Source organism: Lissotriton vulgaris, chromosome 8, assembly GCF_964263255.1.
Source record: "Lissotriton vulgaris chromosome 8, aLisVul1.2, whole genome shotgun sequence".
NCBI lineage: Eukaryota > Metazoa > Chordata > Amphibia > Caudata > Salamandridae > Lissotriton > Lissotriton vulgaris.
The window spans coordinates 1,554,491,630-1,554,512,170 of record NC_141696.1 but is presented as its reverse complement, the minus strand read 5'-3'; the positions used below and the strand labels follow the sequence as shown (position 1 = coordinate 1,554,512,170).

The 20,541-nt window shown below is 46.8% G+C and overlaps 1 protein-coding gene across 1 annotated transcript in view; it reads left to right on the top strand.

Moving 5' to 3' along the window:
- LOC147700379 (uncharacterized) overlaps positions 1 to 20,280 on the top strand; it is an 87,897-nt gene extending 67,617 nt beyond the window's left edge. Inside the window, exon 3 of the mRNA XM_086935727.1 lies at positions 14,073 to 20,280. Within this exon, the coding sequence (XP_086791853.1) occupies positions 15,199 to 17,154 (1,956 nt within the window). The 5' untranslated portion in view covers positions 14,073 to 15,198 and the 3' untranslated portion in view covers positions 17,155 to 20,280. The remainder of the gene's footprint in view (positions 1 to 14,072) is intronic.
- Positions 20,281 to 20,541: the final 261 nt, after the last annotated feature.

Genomic DNA, 20,541 nt, shown 5'->3' with positions numbered 1-20,541 from the left:
ACAAGGCAGAGAAAGATGTAATAGTTCTGTCAGTACAGGGACAACACCATCAGTCCCTTGACGAAGGATGTGGGGACACGTAAGGATCCAAAGGTGAACAGTAATTAACAGTTTTTAGGAGCACCTTTAGCAAACACATGGTGAGGTCAAGAAAACCTGAAAGGGGGCGTTCTTAAGCATCCTGAGGAAAATTACAGGAGCAAAGGTCCATTGGATCAGAAATGTTCAGAAACACAGAGTAGACGTCCATGATTATTTTCAGGGAGAAGCATGCCAATTCATCAAAGTGCTCAATGGATGCGACCAAAGTAGGGCTGACTGCCAAGGGTTCTGTGAAGTCTTTGAAAATAATAAAAATCTCTCTAGGGGCATTGGAAGAGTTAGTGATTTTTGTGAAGAAGGCGGCTTGCGAACATTTAATCTGCATGATGAGGCCTGATGGAGTTCCTATATTCAGCTTTACTGATCACATCATAGGTCTTCATCCATCTTCTTTCTAGACGCCTGCATTCTTCATTCCGAGACATTAGCTAAGCCATGAACCAGGGGAACTTGTGAGATCACTGAACGTCTTTTTGCCAACTCATGGGAAGAGCTCGTCCAATGAGTTGACCAGCCACTCATTAAACTTGTGAGTGGCTAGATTGATGTTATCCAGGGGATCAGGTTTAGAGGTCCAAGGCCTCCAGGCAATTCTCCAAATTGAGTTTGGCCCAAGGACGGTCCAGCCGTTTAGCCAAGGGGGATGGGGCGGGCGGGGAGGACATGAGGAGGATAAGTGGGGGGGATGATAAGAAATTGGTCTTACCAAGATAGAGGAAGAGGGGTGTGGTCCTGAAGATTCCAGGGATTGCAAAACACCAGGTCAATAGTATGACCTTACTATTAGAGAGTCCCTACGTTTAATGAAGCAGATGTAAGGAGACCATATCACGCAATATCATTTTAGAGAAGGCACTACCATGCAGGTCATCCATGTGGATATTAAAATCTCTGGGTGAGGAGAAATTAGGCCTATCCACAGCTAACCCAGCAACTGCCTCCGGGAGAGTTTGAAGGAATTTGGTATAGGAGTCTATATATGAGGATTCCGCAAAAGTGAAGGTAGGACCTAAGGTTCGAGAAAGAGCTAAACTCTTACAATTAGAGATGGTGGACAGAGATGAAGTGCAATTAAGTGACTCCCCATACACAATAGCGATTCCACCCCTACTTTTCCCTGTCTATGCAGCCTTGTAATGCGGTAGCCTGGAGGAAGAGCTTGAGTGACATTGGGCCCAGAATCCTCTGACTGCCAAGTCTCCATGAGAAACATTGCGTTCGGACTAGACTCCGATAGAAGATCGAATATGTCTAGCTTGTGGGCAGCAAATGAGCGACAATTGGCTAGATAGAAACGCCAAACTACTGCGGAGGATATGCGAGATCCCTGGGCATGACTCAATCCAGGCTGCGATAACCAACTGCAGGAGTTTCAAGACTGGGATGGAAGATTAAAGTCAAAGACATGCATACAGGAAGCGGATAGTTGAGTATGAAGTGCTTGTAATTGGCCACATGTTTAAGTTTCCTTATATGATGGGGGTAAGGGCAGCATTCCTGGTCCCGTAAGGGCACAACCCGGCTTGCCTTAGGCATGCTTTTGCTGCACCAGTGGCTCTTCTGTGCCACGTCCCTTATTTAAGGCTTGTCGAGCAACCAGCTACAGTATACAAAACCGGCTGCTCTAATGGCGCAATGCCAAGGGAGAAAATCCTGACTTCCCTTGGCCCCACCCTCTGACAACTCCCAGTAATTCCCTGCAGCAAAATTCAAGCAGACACATTTTTAAAAAGATCGACAATAAAATTCACAGCCCTCCTACCCCGTATCCCCCACAGCAAATTTCAAAATAAGCAGGTATTTTTTTTTTATTATGTCCCTTCAAGATGCGCGCCGGTAGTATTTGAGAATTCACCCAGTTAATCCCACGGCTGGAGAAGTGCCCATAAATATTAAAGATCTCACTTTTCCACAAAAAATAAATTTCGTCTGTGCGGGCTAGGTACAATAGAATATCATCCGCATAGAGGGATAACATTTCCTCCCATGTATGATCTCATCTCCAGCCCCAGATTTAGGCGTCGACTCGAATCAATGCCACCAGCGCCTCTATCTCTTGGACTAATAGCATTGCCTCATGCCCCTCTCTAATGGGGAATTCCTAAGAGAGGACACCATTGACTTTGAGCTGCTCCCTAGGGTTAGTATATAGGGCAAGGGTACTCACAAACTTTCTCAGTGTGGTTTGTGGTCGAGGGCCGCACCGGTGGGGGCAGGGTCAGTGGGGGAGGGGGTGGAGCTAGAGGTAAAAAAAAACTGGGACCATGAGTTTGAATACAGGCCCCTGCAGCGGAAGTATTCGTCCACTGAGCCACCAGACCAGGCATACACACATCTCTATCCCTCTGTCTCCCTCCCTCTATCTGTCTCCCTCTGTCTGTCTCACTCTGTCTCCCTCCCACTCTGTCTACCTCCCGCTCTCCCTCTGTCTCCCTCCCTCTGCCTCCCTCTTCCGTTTGTCTGTCTCCCTCTGTCTCTCTCTCCCTCTCTGTCTCCCTCTGTCTGTCTCCCTCTGTCTGTCTCCCTCTGTCTGTCTCCCTCTGTCTGTCTCCCTCTGTCTGTCTCCCTCTGTCTGTCTCCTTCCTCCCTCTGTCTGTCTCCCTCTCTCCGTCTGCCTCCCTCCATCTCCCTCTCTGTCTCTCTCTCCCTCTACCCGTCTGTCTCTGTGTCTGTCTGTCTCTCTGTCTGTCTCTCTGTCTTTCTCTCTGTCTCCATCTGTCTGTCGCTGTCTCTATCTCGGTCTGTCTCTGCCTCTATCTGTCCCTGCCTCTATCTGCCACGGCCTCTATCTCTGTCTGTCTCAGTCTATCTCTGCCTCTATCTGTCTGTCTGCCCCGCTCGCTACCTGTCTCTGCCTCTCTCTACCTGTCTCCACCCCTCTCTATCTGTCTCTGCCTCTCTCTATCTGTCTCTGCCTCTCTATCTGTCTCTTCCTCTCTCTATCTGGCTCTTCTCTCTATCTGTCTCTGCCTCTATCTATCTCTATCGCTGCCTCTATCTGTCTCGGTCTGTCTCTGTCTCTATCTGTCCCTGTCTCTCTGTCCCTGTTCTGTCTCTATCTGTCTATGCCTCTATCTGTCTCTGCATCTACCTGTCTCTATCTGTCCCTGTCTCTATCTGTCCCTGTCTCTATCTGTCCCTGTCTCTGTCTGTCACTGTCGCTATCTCTGTCTGTCACTGTCGCTATCTCTGTCTGCCTCTGTCTGCTTCTTTCTGTCTCTGTTTCTCTATCTGTCGCCTCTATCTGTCTCTCAATCAATCAATCAATCAATTAATCAATCATAGCATTTGTATAGCGCGCTACTCACCCGGAGGGGTCTCAAGGCGCTGGGGGTGGGGGGGCTCTGCTACTGCTCGAAGAGCCAGGTCTTGAGTTGCTTCCTGAAGGAAAGGTGGTCCTGGGTCAGTCAGAGGTCGATGGGGAGGGAGTTCCATGTCTTGGCTGCCAGGTAGGTGAAGGATCTTCCTCCGATGGTGGCTCTGCGGATGCGTGGAACGGCGGCGAGGGCGAGGCTGGTGGAACGTAGCTGGTGGGTGGGAGTGTAGAAGGTCAGGCGGTTGTTGAGGTACTTGGGTCCCAGGTCGTGGAGGGCCTTGTGTGCGTGGGTGAGGAGTCTGAACGTGATCCTCTTGCTGACGGGGAGCCAGAGCTGGTCTCTCAGGTGTCCGGAGATGTGGCTGTGTCGGGGGATGTCCAGGATGAGTCGTGCGGAGGCGTTCTGGATGCCTCCGCACCAGGGTGTTTCCGTAGTCCAGTCGGCTGGTGACGAGTGCCTGGGTGACCGTCTTCCTGGTTTCGGTGGGGATCCACCGGAAGATCTTTCGGAGCATACGCAGGGTGATGGAGCATGATGACGAGATGACGTTGACTTGTCTGGTCATTGAGAGGGAGGAGTCCAGGATGAAGCCCAGGTTGCGTGCGTGGTCCGTTGGCTTGGGAGCGGTGCCCAGGGCAGGGGGCCACCAGGAGTCGTCCCAGGCGGAGGGCGATGATCCCAGGATGAGGACTTCCGTCTTGTCTGAGTTCAGTTTCAGGCGGCTGTTCTTCATCCACTCGGCGACGTCTTTCATCCCTTCGTGTAGGCTGGTTCTGGCGGTGGCGGGTCGTTTGTGAGGGATAGGATCAGCTGGGTGTTGTCGGCGCAGGAGATGATGTTGAGGTTGTGTTGGCGTGCGATGGCTGCAAGGGGGCTCTTGTAGACGTTGAAGAGGGTGGGGCTGAGTGATGATCCCTGTGGTACGCCGCAGATGTCTTCGGAGGCCTTGGATCTGAACGGGGGGAGGCGGACTCTCTGCGTTCTTCCGGAGAGGTACAAGATGATCCATTCTAGTGCCTTCTATTGGATTCCGATGTTGCTGAGGCGCTGTACTAGGGTGCGGTGGTAGACAGTGTCGAACGCTGCGGAGAGGTCCAGGAGGATGAGGGCCGCAGTTTCTCCGTTGTCGAGCAGGGATCTGATGTCGTCTGTGGCTGCGATGAAGGTGGTCTCGGTGCTGTGGTTGGCTCGGAAGCCGGACTGCGAGTGGTCGAGGGATCCGTTCGTCTCGAGGAAGGCGGCAAGCTGTCTGTTGACGGTCTTCTCGATGACCTTGGCAGGAAAAGGGAGGAGCGAGATGGGACGGTAGTTCTTGAGGTCGGTGGGGTCCGCCGTTGGTTTCTTCAGGAGGGCGCTGAGTTTGGCGTGCTTCCAGCTCTCCGGGAAGGTGGCAGTGTTGAAGGAGGTGTTGATGATGTCCCGGAGTTGGGGTGCGATGATGGAGTCGGCTTTGTTGAAGACGTGGTGGGGGCAGGGGTCGGTTGGTGATCCGGAGTGGATGGTGTTCATCACGCGGGTGGTGTCTTCGTTGCTGACCGGTGTCCAGCTGCGGAGGGTGGTGGTGGGGAGCATTGGTTCAGCGGTTGGGTGCGTGGTCTGTGCACCGAAGCTGTTGTGTATGTCGGCGATCTTGCTGTGAAAGAACGAGGCGAGAGAATCGCAGAGGTCCTGCGAGGGGGTGATGTCGTTGTTTCCGGCGCTGGGGTTGGAGAGCTCTTTGATGATGCTGAAGAGTTCCTTGCTGTTGTGGGTGTTGTTGTCCAGTCGTTCCTTGAATGCTGTCTTCTTGGTGGTGCGGATCAGCTGGTGGTGTTTGCGAGTGGCGTGCTTGAGGGCAGTCATGTTGTCTGTGGTCTGGTTGTTGCTCCAGGCTTTCTCGAGGGTACAGCAGTTCTTCTTGGAATTCTTGAGTTCGTCGGTGAACCAGGAGGCTTTCTTGCTGCCGGGTCTGCTGGGAGGGGTCATCAGTGGTGCGAGGTTGTCTGCGCAGATGGTGATCCACTGTGTGAGGTTTCTGGCTGCTTCGTTGGGGTCCGTTGTGCTGGCGGGAGGGTTCTGGCTGAGGGAGGTGGTGAGCTGGTTGGCGGTGATATTGCTCCAGTTCCTGCAGGGCACCTGTTCCGGGTGGTGGTGGGTCGTGGTTCTTTTGAAGCTGAAGTGGACGCAGCTGTGGTCCGTCCAATGAAGTCCGGTGGAGTGGCTGAAGGAGATGTGCTTGCTGGAGGTGAAGACGGGGTCAAGCGTGTGGCCGGCGTAGTGGGTGGGGGTGTTCACCAGTTGCTTGAGTCAGAGGTTGGCGAGGTTGTCCAGCAGGGTGGTGGTGATGGTGTTGTTGTTGTTCTCCAGGTGGAAGTTGAAGTCCCCTAGGAGGATGTAGTCAGCGGAGGGGAGGGCGTGCGGGCTGATGAAGTCTGTGATGTCTTCGCTGAATCGTGTGCATGGTCCCGGGGGTCTGTAGATGAGGGTGCCTCAGAGGGTCGTCTAGGGGTCAGTGTGTATCTAAAAGTGGAGGTGTTCGGCGGCGGTGAGGGTGTCGTCGGAGTTGGTCGTGATGCGGAAGGTGTTCTTGTGTACGATGGCGATGCCTCCTCCGGTCTGGTTGACGCGGTCCCTCCTGGTGGTCTTGTACCCGTCCGGGATGGCGATGGCGATGTCGGGGGCTGAGGAGGCGTTCATCCAGGTTTCCGTGAGGAAGGTGACGTCTGGTGAAGTAGTGTCGAGGAGGTTCCAGAGTTCCACGGCGTGTCTGTGGACGGAGCGGGTGTTGAGCAGGATGCACTTGAGGTGGTTGTTGTTGTTGCTCGGCTTGGCAGGTGCGGTGCTGGTTGGGAGGCAGGTGAACTTGCAGGCTTTGCAGGTGAAGGGTCCGTGGGTGCGTTTCGGGGTGGCTCGGTAGCAGGCGGGGTTCCGGCCGGCGTTGAGTGCGTGGAGGGTGGCGGCGTCGTAGGTCCGGCGGGTGGTCTTGCATCGCCGGGGGCCAGGGGTCATGGCGCTGGGCACGGTCCAGGCGCGGACGGGCGCAGACGGGCTTGTTTTTGGCGCACAATCGGCACGCCTGCTGCGCGTAAGAGTGGACTCCGTCATAAGTGGTGCGGTGGGAGGGAGTAGCAGCTGGGAGGCGGGAGCGGGGTGGCGCGGGGATCGGGATACAGAGGAAAAAGGGGGCGGGCCGCAGGGGAGCAGTGGCAGGGAGCGGGGAGGGGGTACTGGCGGGAAGCAGTCAAGGCAAGGAGCGAGGAGCACAGAACAGAGGCACAGGAAGCGAAAACGGCACAACAATCACAGGGAACAACAAAATAACCAAGAACACAGATCAGGGCACAGGGCAGAGAAGACAAACCTATGCCACAGGGGCAGCGGCGATCGAACGGGGCAGGCAGGGAGACCGGGCGCACTCAGGGGGAGCCGCGCGGCAGGTTTAGCGACCTTCACAGACCAGGGTCAGGTCAGGTCACGCTCACCGTCGCGCGGGCTAGCCCTAAATAGCCGGTGGGAGGGAGGAGCAGCTGGAAGGCGGGAGCGGGGTGGCGCAGGGATCGGGGTACAGAGGAAGAAGGGGGCGGGCCGCAGGGGAGCAGCGGCAGGGAGCGGGGAGGGGGTACTGGCAGGCAGTGGTCAAGGCAAGGAGCGAGGAGCACAGAACAGGGGCACAGGAAGCGAAAACGGCACAACAATCACAGGGAACAACAAATTAACCAAGAACACAGATCAGGGCACATGGCAGAGAAGACAAACCTATGCCACAGGGGCAGCGGCGATCGAGCAGGGAAGGCAGGGAGACCGGGCGCACTCAGGGGGAGCCGCGCGGCGGGTGGAGCGACCTTCACAGACCAGGGTCAGGTCAGGTCTCTGTGTCTCTATCTGTCTCTGTCCAAACAGGAAGCATCCCAAAACGCCCTCTTAAAAGTCAGCTGGGAAAGCGCTTACATCAGACTTTTAAAGGGCCTTTTGGGAAGCTTTCTGAAGGTGCCCTGATATCACAGAGACCAGCAGTAAACACAGAAGGTGGCCGCATGAGCATACATAGTGAATACCTAATTAATAGGTATTCACTACGTATGCTCCTGCAGTCTTCTTCTGTGTTTACTGCCGGCAGTGGAAACTGCAAGGCAAGGTCCGCAGACCGCCAGTGAAGGCGTCACGGGCCGTACTATGAGTACCAGTGGTATAGGGCAACCTGACCCATTTCAAGAAGCTGGAACCAAATCCCATCTTGCTCATATTGCCGAATAAGAAGGGCCATTTCACTGAATCGAACACCTTATTGGTGTCCAGTGAGGCTACTGCCAACGGAGCCCTAATTCCTTCTGCTGTGGCAATGTTCAATGTGATAGATCTATGTGGCATGAACTCAATCTGGTCTGGGTGTTTCAAATCAAAGATTACCCCTCTCAATCAGTTTGCCAGTAATTTGTTGTCCGAATTAAGCAGAGATATCAGCCTGTAGGAGTCCCACCTGTCTGCAGGCTTCCAAACCTTGAGTATAAGGACAATGGTTGCTGTGCATATACGGTCAAGGAGTGCCCCTCTCTGTTGATACAGGAGCTGTTAATTACATAATTTTCAGAGCAGATTGTCCGATAAAAGGGCCACATCTTGCTTTGTGTACTGTGAATACCAAGCTACCTGAAATTACCTATAATAAAGCATTTATGTTATGGGTTAGTATGTTTTGTGCAAACAAGAATAATACCACTTTCTATTACCAAATATTTGAGTTGAGCAATGTTTCAAAGCATTTAATTTGTGCTAGTTTTATTAAAACAAAATAGAAATCTATTAATGCTTTTTTCCTCAAACATATAATTAATTTAGGAAGTAGATTTGAAAAGTTAAATTCTTCATTGGCCAGGTAGATTTCACTAGCATTTTGCTCTTTGGTTGGTTTTTTTGTGTAAATAACTCCACACTCCAGCAATTTGATGCAGTGTTTGGACACATCTTGATAATGACTGCCGTATGACCAGGATCAGTGCATTCTGGCCATATCATAACAAAGGCTAGCACATGATGGGTATGATACGCTTTTTGAAGTGTTTGTATAGTGTGACATAAAACAATTAAAAAGCATTGTAATGCAGAGTATAATGAATGTGCCGTTGCATTGTTTCCGAGTTGAGCGATCTTGCATTCTAACCTTAAAACAGCGTCTGCCACTCGATGCTGATTGCAATACTGCTATTTTTGTTTTTCCTGTTTGTGTTTCTGGCCCAAAGTTATTGTGACCCTAAAGCACTGTCTCTTACCATCTGAACTGTTGCAATTTATCACGCACATTTATTTTTATTTTTTAAAAATATTTATATATAGTGCGAACTAGACCAGACACATCCGGTCAGGAGCACCAGTTTACATGAGCACCAGTTTCGTTACAGATGGACACATTCATTTCTTTGTTAGGTTCAGGGAGATTAAGTGATCTGCCCAGAATCACAGCATGTTGAGCATCATTGCCGAGACTCAAACCCGGTTCCCCAGCTTTGAGGTCCACCGCTCTAGCCGTAAGGCTACATCCTCTCCACATGTCTTGGAGGGTTGCATCTTGAACCTCACATGAGGCCATACATTTTAGGACATGCTTTGTTTGTGGTCGAGGTTGGTTGTGTCTCTGCTGCTGGGTCTGCATGTTGCCATTCCACTGTAGTATGCTGCCCTTTGGTCTTGTATGGCGCTCAGTGTCTGTGGTGTCATTGTTGTTAGTTGTTTTGTAGAGTCATACCTTCTCTCACTATCTGCTGCTGTTTTTGTGAGTAGTTGTAGGTTGGGTTGGGAGAAGTCTGTAGTTAGCAATACATTTTCTAGTTGATAGTTTTAGTTGCACTGAATGCACCAGTTAGAAGGTGCTCGGTTCTCTTAAAGTACTAGACATTTCTGTAAGTATTTTAAGTATTGTTTGATGATTTCCGAGCTCCCCTTTTCTGGTGCATTGACAGATATTTTTGTATTGTGTTTTAATAATCTTTAAATACAAGCAACAAATATAAGTGGGTGATCTACCAAACCAACAAGTCATCAATTACAGCCTAAAAAAAGTCTAATAGTTCTAAATCAGTTACACTAATTGTTTTAAAAGGGTACTATAAAGAAAGACTGTCAGGTATAAAACTAGGCTGCGTTGTGTTTCTGGAAGGCAACATTTCTTAAACATACATCACCTAATACAGTATTTTGTATCATCTTCCCAGGTGCTCATTAAGTTTAGGGTAATTTCCTGTGTGCTGCATGTGAAGTTTCTCAGCAACACTCTATTGACCAGCAGCTTTAAGCCACTTGCTGAGCCTGATCAGTCTAATCAGTACATGGTTATTCTTCTCCTACCTGATAGCAGGGTAAATACAGAAATTGTTGTCTCTTTAAACACCTTTCAATGATTATACTATTATTTCACAGTAGAGTGCTAGCAATGAGCTGGACTACAATATGTGAATAAAAATCTGCTCTGCAATTTCCATGCCTGGTACAAACCTATCTCATGTAGCTACTTGGGAGCCGAATATACTCTGTGTCATTTTAAATCTGCCACTTCCAGAATTTGTTTTAATTTGTGCATAAGTCTTGTTCGAGTCAGCTTCAGTTAGTCTTGTACATCTTATTTGGAACTGATTAGCAGATTTGGTTGCTTCCTGATTGATCTGTGCATAATATGTATCACATCCAAATCTTATGGCACCCCATATGGTTGGCAGCAGTTTGTTTGAGATTGTGGACAGTGTTAAAAGAACCTAATTACTTATGGTAAGATTGCAAACACTAAGAACTGCCCTCTCTCTAAACTGTTTGTGTTGAACCTAATAAACCCACAATTATTGAACACATGGCCAATCTCTGTGCATGCAGCAGGAAGCATTATTACACTGAAATGTGGCAGCCCCTCTAATCGCTCTTTGGGATCGTATAGACATTGCCTGGCCGCTCTTTTTGTCATTGAACGTACGGCCATCATATACTTTGACATGCCACCCAATTCTCATTTTCCTCCTAGGATTAGTTTTTAGGTCTCAGTCTGCGAAAGACTGCGCACATGCGCAGTCGAGCTGGCGAGATTGAATGATGTAGGGAGAGTTTCACTAGCAAGGTTAAGCCCCACCCCTCTTCTCCATTGGCTGGTCTCCTAAACGGTGTCCAGCCATCGGAGAAGAGGTCCTAGTGAGGTTCTCCTTTCTCGCTAAGCCCTGTCCTTTTCAGACTGGGCTCCTTGACTTATGTTTGTGGTAAAAGCTTTATATCTTCTTTATCGGGCCATCTGTTTCGCCCCACAATGAAGATAAGAAAGCTTTTACCACAAACGTAAGTCAGGCCAAGCCAGTCTCAAAGGGACGGCAGAAAGACAGGAGGGCATGCAGGTATGACGACGGATGTGCTGGTGGATCTCTCCGCCGGCCGCCACCTACTTTCCGGGCTCATCCTTTGTTTCTTGGCATCCTGGTAGATAAGGCTCAGCGGATTGAAGGTCAGAGCCCCTGTCACCAGCGTAACACCAGCCAGAGAAGGTGAGTGACAAATGGCAATTTCTGTGGCGGAGAGCACCTTCGGGCCTTAAGAGCAGCGTGTTGGGTCTTCTAGCTTCCACCCCGGGACAGCGCCATGGTGTCTCTCTGTCAGACTCTGCTCGCCCGTCCCTCTCTCTCGGAGCTCTGTCTGCACGAGGCTGCTTACTTACATCATAACAGATCGCGCTCTCTTGGTTGAATTTTGGAGTTTTACCGCACGCCTTGCGCATCGGACCCATTGCCTAGTCAGCGGGGCTCTTGCTGACGTGACCATGGAGGCTAGGGTTCTTGGTCCATTTGTGTACTTTGACCACCGCGCCACTCGTGCATCGGACTTACTGGACGCACTGATGCTTTGCCTTCCTAAATCGGTTGTGATTCGGGTGGATTTGGGCCAATGTGATTGTCGAACATATTTTGTGAAGAGACAGAAGTCTAGTCTGTGGGGATACACGGGCAGCAGGAACAGAGGGTAACTGCATAGAGCAACCCTGCTACTCCCCCCCCCCCCATGTCAATTCCCTCGCAGCGTTTGGGGTAGCAGGGATGCGTCCGCTTTGCTGGGCCTCCCACCCCCTTTCCAGGCTAGCGGTGTCGCTCCGGAGCAGCCCGCGTTTCCTTTTCGGAGGGACCGGCACAGCGACCTGAGCTCCATACTTTGGGACGAGTTTTCGCTGCCGACTCTTGTGTGGGAACCAGGGTTCGAGCCTCGGGGGTCATGTTCACGTCCGGTGTTTCTGGGCAAAGCTCCTCTCTTCCGTGCCTTTTGATGCTTTGTAAAAGCTGGGCTCATGTAAGTGCTCCTTACATTCGGGTCGTGTTAGCGCTATATAATCTTGTGGGAAAAAAATATATATATATATAAAAATAAATCTATATTTAAAATTAAAGGGAAACACAAGGCATTGGTGTCACGCTCACTGGGCAATTCGGGACTGAGGCAGACTTCTCTGGAGCGAAGGGTGGTACCTGGTCAGGCGCTCTCGAAAACGTCTCTCCCGGCGTGCCCTGACTTCGCCTGTATGTAAGCATGTTGTTTGTGGTGCCCCCCCCCCCCCCGCCCCAGCCAGTTTCCTCGCCTTTTTTGGTTGACAACCGCTTCATTTAGACGTTCCAATAAAGTAAGACAGACGTATAATGCGTTGATTTAATAAATAATTTATCAGGTGTTCTTACTATTTTCTTTAAATGATTGCCTGACCTCACTGTGCGTTTTGTCCCGAGTGAGCCTGCCAGAGAAAAGGAGGCTGTGACTGCGCTGGGCTGAAGGGGCCGAGAGAGCAGAGCTCAAGCAATGAGGGGGTGTCGCGGCCTGTAGCAGTCTCGCTCGCCTGGCTCTGCCCATGAGTGTGTGGGGAAGAAAGACTGCTCTGTGGGTGAGAGTCCACGCCCACTCCCTCCCGAGAGGCCCGGCTTCCCACTCTCTGCATGTGACAGCCTCTGCCCGCCCAGTGACTGGTGCGCTCCAGGTGACACGCCCGGCTCCCCTCCTCCCCCAGAGCTGACCCTGTGTAGAGCCAAGATCCCCGCATGCCCCAGCCCGGTTAGAGGCTTGCTTAACCCCCCCCCCCCCTGTCGGTGACAGGTCTCCTGCCCCCCCTGTCCGGTGACAGGCCTTCGTCCCCAGCCACCTCCTCATGGCGAAGAAGATGTATGACCTGCTGGTCAAGCTGCTGGTCATCAGCGACTCGGGGGTGGGCAAGACCTGCGTGCTCTTCTGCTTCTTCGACGATGCCTTCAACACCACCTTCATCTCCACCATAGGCGAGTGTTTGTGGTACCTGCGCATGGTGGGGGGGGGGGTAACTCTGAAGTATTGGTCCTCCTTCAGTACCAGCTGCTTGTGTTGTGTCATGGGTGGGAGTGGAGGTTTGATGGTGGTGATTGCATTAATAATAATCAGAGGGCCATCATCATAGTTTTGGGGCTTGAAGGGTGAATTGAAAAAGTATGCCATGGCTTTAGAATCACATCTGCTTCATTACGTGTATGCACCAAAAAAATAAAATATCTAATTTTCAGTATTTGCTGTTGACCCAGATCACATCATTCTCGCGCCCATCCTCTTGCAACTTACAAAATATCGCACGCGTTTGCCACCACTTTACACCATAGTATAAATCCTACAAGCAGATTGCGTCAGAGCCTCAGCTGTGCCGCGTCCCGGGGAGCCCCTGTGTGTGTGTGTTTGTGGCTCTGTGTATGTTTGTGTGTGGCTCTGTGAGTGTGTGTGGCTGTGTGTGTGGCTGTGTGTGTGGCTCTGTGTGTGTGTGTGTGTATGTGGCTCTGTGTGTGTGTGTGTGGCTGTGTGTGGGTGCAAATGCAATAGGTCTCGCATTTGCGAGGGATTAACCTTTTGGCATTGTAGAAGACAATGCCATTTATTTGTTTTTAAAACCAACACATAAATAAAAATGTTGTCATTTACAATGCCACTATCTCTAACTTTTGCAATGGCGAGACCGTTGCCTTGTAAATGCTTGTTTGTCTTGAAAATGATTCTATTGTGTTTTTATTTTCATTGTTACATTATTATTTCCTAAGCTACAAACATGATAAAGTGAAATGTATTAATTAATTGTCTTGCTGTGGCATAGGATTTAAGCCACAACTCACTGACCAAGGACAGGGTCAACACCATAATGTGGTGTTGCATATGTTACTATTCAAATGAATGTGGACTCTGGTACATATTTTTTTTTTTTAAGTTTTGATGAGTGTTATATAGTGCAAACTAGACCGGAAGATATCAGGTATCCGAGCGCTTTACATGAGCACCAGTTTCGTTACAGATGGACATATTCATTTTTGTTAGGCACGGGGAGATTAAGTGTTTCGCGCTGAATCGCAGGATGTTGAGCGTTGTTGCCGAGACTCGACCCAGTTCCCAAGCTTCGAGGTTGACCGCTCTAGTCGTAAGGCTACATCCTCTTCCCAAGTTGGGCTGTTCTTATTTTCTTGCAGCATAATCAATGAATGTCGATTTCCATAAGAATGATTATTGTGGATAGTGGCACAGTGAGCTAAAAAGATGTACTGCATTACAACCTAGAGTAATTACCGGTGACTAAAATGTATTCAAGTGTTACATTTTTTTTAAACATTTCTTCAGACACTTTGCTGCTTATAGTTTACGACATTACAGGTATTTTTGTATCCACAGAGAGGAGATTCCTGAACTTGTAATAAGATGAAGAGTATTGAAGAAAACATGACAATACTGGAAAGCTATCTGATACTTGGGAAGAACCAGAAATGATGCCAAACAGTAATTCGAAATAGAACAACTCAGTAGGAGACAGAGAATCTCGTACATGAACAGACGTATCCTGCAGGAACATCAAGTGCAATCCGGCGGCTTCAAGAGGCTGAGGGCATCTATGCTGCTGGTCCCAAAACATCCAAATAAAGTACAATCACAAAAATGACACTGTCAGAACACATCCAAAATATAAACATGCTAGATACCACCCTTTATCTTAGATAATGATCAGGTAGTTCTAAAAAGTGCTCCTCTCTCTAATATGACAATATCAATACTATGGTGTTAGTCGAACATAAACGCTTTTTTGGCTGGACCTTACAATCCCCAGAAAGAGGTATACAAAACATAGGTAAACAAAACATGAATCATGAAGCAGACATCTGAAAGTTAAACAAAGAAGTGTTTGGCTACTTGCAATGCAGAACATTATTCTAGAGCATAACGACTTGGTATTGAGTTTTGTTCTTTGTGTGTATTTCATAAATATTGTCCAAGAAACAGACTATTTAGATAAGCTGTGAGGTTTATTCTTTGCACACATCTTAGAAAGTTCTTAACGCAGGTTGAAAACACAGATCCTGATAGAAATATCATACATATGTTATCAGTCCTGCAAGAACATACCTGCTGCAAATACCTAGTGAAGATTAAAATATAGTTAGTGATTTAGGAACCACAATGATCAGTCAGCAAACACATTAACATGATTTATGCCAAAATATAACCAACGCTTAGACTCTAAACCTCAAAGAAAAAACCATACTCACAACGTAAGACGAGCTTGGCTTCTCCTCATTACTGAAGTAGCATCACCAACCATGCACAGGGGAAAACGCATGAGGATATATTGAATGTAGCAATAGGGTTCCTCAGCCATCTCAACTAAGAGTTCATTATCAAACAAAACCAAAAGAAATAACATAAAGGTTCTGTGTTTGTGAGAAGAGTTTTAATAACTTCTAATCCCTACACTGCCACCACTAACAGCCAAACAGAAAGTCTATTTAGGTGTAATGAATGTGAGATGACTTTTAATGAATCACCAGCTCTGTGGGGCAAATATCAAACACATACAGACACAGGCAGTGAAAATGGAAAGAGCTTTACTCTCTCTGCAAACCTTAAGATCCATCAACAAATGCACACAGAAAAACCTTACACCTGCAGTGAATGTGGAAATAGCTTTACTCTCTCAGGAAAACTAAAGATCCATCAGCAATCACACCCCGGGGAAAAAGCATATCCTTGCAGGGAATGTAGCAAACACTTTACTGATTTATTAAAACTAAATGTCCATCAGGGAAAACAAATAGAGGTAAAACCATACACATGCAGTGAATGTGAAAAGAGCTTTACTAAAGCATTGGATCTAACCATTCATCTGCAACAGCATACAGGAGAAAAGCCATACACATGCCAAGAATGTGGAAAGAGTTTTAGTACATCTGCAAATTTAAAGAGCCACCACCTAACACATATTGGAGAAAAACCTTATACTTGCAGCGAATGTGGAAAGAGCTTTACTCATTTATCAACTTTAAAGAGTCACCAGCGTATGCATACAGGGGAAACACCTTACACTTGTAGTGAATGTGGAAAGAGCTTTAGGGAAAATAAGCAACTAAAGAGACACCATCTGACACACACACGGGAAAAACCATACACGTGCAGTGAATGTGGAAAGAGCTTTAGTAGACCTGCAACTCTAAAGAGACACCATCTGACACACACGGGGGAAAAACTATACACATGCAGGGAATGTGGAAAGAGCTTTAGTAGATCTACATATCTAAAGAGACACCATCTGATACACACAGGGGAAAAGGCATACACATGCCAAGAATGTGGAAAGAGCTTTAGTACATCCTCAAATCTAAAGAGCCACCACCTAACACATACAGGAGAAAAACCATTCACTTGCAGCGAATGTGGAACGAGCTTCGCTTTTTTATCAAATTTAAAGAAACACCAGCGTATGCACACAGGGGAAAAACCTTACACTTGCAGCGAATGTGGAAAGAGCTTTACTCGTTTATCAACTGTAAAGAAACACCAGCTTATGCATACAGGGGAAACACCTTACACTTGTAGTGAATGTGGAAAGAGCTTTAGGGAAGCTTCGCAACTAAAGAGACACCATCTGACACACACAGGGGAAAAACCATACACGTGCAATGAATGTGGAAAGAGTTTTGGTAGATCTGCAACTCTAAAGAGACACCATCTGACACACACAGGGGAAAAACCATACACGTGCAGTGAATGTGGAAAGAGCTTTATTCGTGCATCAGCACTAACCATCCATCTGCGAATGCATACAGGAGAAAAACCACTGCGCAGGCATACAGGAGAAAAACCATACATGTGCATTGAATGTGGAAAGCGTTTTAGTACATCTACGTATCTAAAGAGCCACCATCTGACACACACAGGGGAAAAACCACACACATGCGATGAATGTGGGAAGAGCTTTACTCAAGCATCACACCTAGCAACCCATCTAAAATGGCATACAGGAGAAAAAGCATACACATGCAGTGAATGTGGAAAGGGCTTTATTCGCGCATCAGCACTAACCATCCATCTGCGCAGGCATACAGGAGAAAAACCATACACATGTAGTGAATGTGGAAAGAGCTTTTCTGAAGCATCAGACCTAACTATCCATCTGCGACGGCATACAGGAGAAAAACCATATACTTGCACTGAATGTGGAAAGAGCTTTACTCAAACTGGACACCTAACCACCCATGTGCGAAAGCATACAGGAGAAAAGCCATACACATGCAGTGAATGTGGAAAGAGCTTTAGTAGCTCTACACTTCTAAAGAGCCACCAGCGAACACACACAGGGGAAAAACCATACACATGCAGTGAATGTGGAATGAGCTTTTCTCATTTATCAACTTTAAAGATCCACCAGCGCATGCATACAGGAAAAACCATGCACTTGGAAGAATGTGGACATTTCTTCACTTAAGCACCAATCCTAAGCATCCATCTACAAATGCATATAGCAGAAAAACCATACACTTGCAGTGAATGTGGAAAAAGCTTTAGTAAATCCACGCATCCAAGGAGCCACCACACAGGTAGAAAACTTTAATCAGAGCATCAGGTCTAAACATCCTTTTGCAATGGCATTCAGAAGAAAAAACATGCACATGCAATGAATGTTGAAAGACGTTTGGTTAATCCATTCAACTAAAGGGTCAGCAGCTAACACACAATTGAGAAATATACACACACATGCAGTGTATGTGGAAAGAGATTTGCTCAACAATGTGGAGAAGTGGAGAAGTGTGGCTCACTGGTTAGAGCAGGCAGACCCTGAAGCAGAGGTCAGACCCGGGACCAGGGTTCAATTCCCGACGCGGCAGGGTCTTGAGCTCAAATGTCCATGGACTCGATAATTCTCGCTTCGGTGCCTGACCTAATCATGGGTTCACACTCTGCAACTCTGGGCATTAAGCTTGCTTAATCTCCACAACGGCCCCCCACGGCGGGATGCCTGGCTTTCACCTTGGGGATGCCCTGTAGGGGCTATCTCACAGGGAAAAAGCCAGGACGGGTTCCCAAGGCAAGCGCGGAGATACCCCTTCGGGGGTCGATTCAGGCGCTATATAAGAAACATAATAATAATAATAATAATCAGTCCTAACTATCCATCTGTAAGGGGAAACAGAAGACAAATCAAACAAATGCAGTGAAGGTGGAATGGGCTTTGCTAGCTCAACATACCTAAAATGCCACCAGCAATCACACATAGGAAAAACAACATAAAATATTTAGGCTGTTTCAGTCGTTCATAAACCGTAAGACACCTCCTGCAGATGTAAATAAGGGAATGGCTTTTATGATTTATTATGCATAGTGGTTAATTAGTGAACACAGAAAGAGAAAGTAACATCTGGAGGGATGTGAAAAGGGCTTCCATGCTTTTTTGCAACTATGTGTGATTGGGTAAATATACACACAGGAAAACTCATACATAAGCATCAAATATGATGTGTTTTTTTTCCCAAAGTTTTATATAGCGTGAACTTGACCTGAAGTTATCAGAGCACTTAACATGAGCACCAGTTGAGTTACTTGAGGACACATTTATTTTTGTTAGGCACTAGGGGATTAAGTGATTTGCCCAGAATCACAGGATGTTGAGCGTTGTTGCAGAGACTCAACCCCAGTTCCCCAGATTTGAGTCGACTGCCCTAGCCGTTAGGCCACATCCTCTCCCCAAAGAGGGAGGCTGTTATGAAATTATAAGTCTTTCAGCAACACATCTACAAAAATAATTTTGGCTACAGTAAACATGGGAGGGCTTCTTTCACCTTTCAGCATGCAGAGCTAAAAGGTTTATGAAGAAACCATGTCTAGACAGTGCAAAATGTCAGGTAAGTTTCAATTATTGTGCTTTCTAGCTTTGGAAAAACACAATAATATGTTGAAACTACCCTACCACTGTGGAAGTTGCTTGTGCGTGCTGTAAGAAGAGATGGCTCTTCAATCTGATTACTCCGTATGTTGGGACCCTTAAACTTTGTTGACCATAGGGCACATTTTTCTATTCTATTCTATTCATGTACATGGGGATGATGGAGGCCTTAATGAATTATGTAAACATTACGGTCCAGGTATATTTCAATGTACATTTTCATCATGGGGTACTGATGATGTTATAAACAACAATGCCAATGGCCATGTTGTTTGTATATATCCCTTAGATTGGAATGTAGGGTCATGTCATAAATGTTATTCAGTTTGTATTTTTTATATTCTATCTTTTATATTTATATTACATGATTATTTTATGGCAGTTGGGTTGAATAGTTTTATTGTTTTTAAAACGTGATTGTTTATTAAAAACTGCAAGTGAAGTCTGTATAAAGGTGAATTTTTATCATTGGAATATTGAATTAACAGAACGCAATAGTAAAGCGCTGCAGACTGGTTTGAGGCTATTCACTTGCTGATGAAATCCATGTTTCATAGAGACCCATGAAATGCCTCCAGAACCCCATTCATATTACTGGATGAACCACTATGTGATTTTCCTCTATTAAAGTATGATCTTATGTCATTGCTCAGATCTGGCAAATTTGCATGCTTGTGAATGGAAGAGTATATTTTTATGTCGTTTTTTCTTTGTTTTATAGTCATTATGATGTGTAGAGTGGTCAGATGACACAATTTTACAGAAACCTTTCAAGTCTTGAATTTTCTTTTAACAGTTATGATAATGAGGTCTGTCAGTTTCTATTGAAAAAGAACCCTGATTTCAATACCTGCAATGTGCTAATGTATATTCAATGAAATCCTGCCACGCAGCATCCATGTGATATTGATTCATCTGGCCATCCTTATGGTGTCCTACTATTTATATTTAATAGAAAAAAAAGAATTCAGAATGTAGTTTTAATCTTTTTTTAAATGTTTGATTTCACTTACTGTTGGTAATCTTGTCATATCTATAAATAACAATCCAGTTTCAAACATGTTTCTCTATTTTGTGTCCAAATTACACTTTAGCATAGATGTTGTCATTCTGCTTTGTTGGGATTATTGCTTAAAGTATTACATGTTAATACATTTCTCCCTTATTAAACAGCAATTTTTACTTTCACGGCACTCGGTCTATAGTGCACACTTGGGCACAGGAATGGTCTCAGGGACATGCATGCGTTTCTTCTATTTCTGATAAATATCAGGAGAAGCAGTGTGTGCATCCCAGGTTCAAAATATTAGACTGTAGCATACCCACATGAAGCTTATTTTTAGAAAAGCAGAACATACTACGGAAAGGTGACGATAAATTATACCACTTCCTAAGCATTCTCCTTTGTTTAAATAACGCTAAACTAAATATGAAGCATCCATCATTCGCACCATGAACTTCCATGCTAACTTGATACAGTCTACTCGCAGTTGACATTGATTTGTATGCCCTAAATGATGGTCCAGTATGGAGATCTTGCTAACTGTCTGCGCCAATGGTGAGCTTTACTCTCTCTGGAAGGTGGCTCTGTGGAAGGCCCAAAATAATGTACAAATACTTTCTTTTTGTTTCATTGAATTTGTTTGACTATAAAGCTACGTTATATGGCTAAAATTTCATGGTGAGGAGGCTTTTTATTTACTGAATTATGGCTTTTGACTAATGCTAAACGTTAAATAGTCCTAGTCTTGTAAATAATAAAACAGAATGTATGTTGATGCACAGACTGTACCTTTTGTATGTTGGAACGGGGTGTGAAATTCGAGTTGGGAAATCTTCAGTTAGTCATCCATTAGTAAGCAGCAATTTACACTCAGCAGCTTTGCATTGTATGATTTGTCATGCTGTTTTCTTGTGGATTAGTTATTGGCA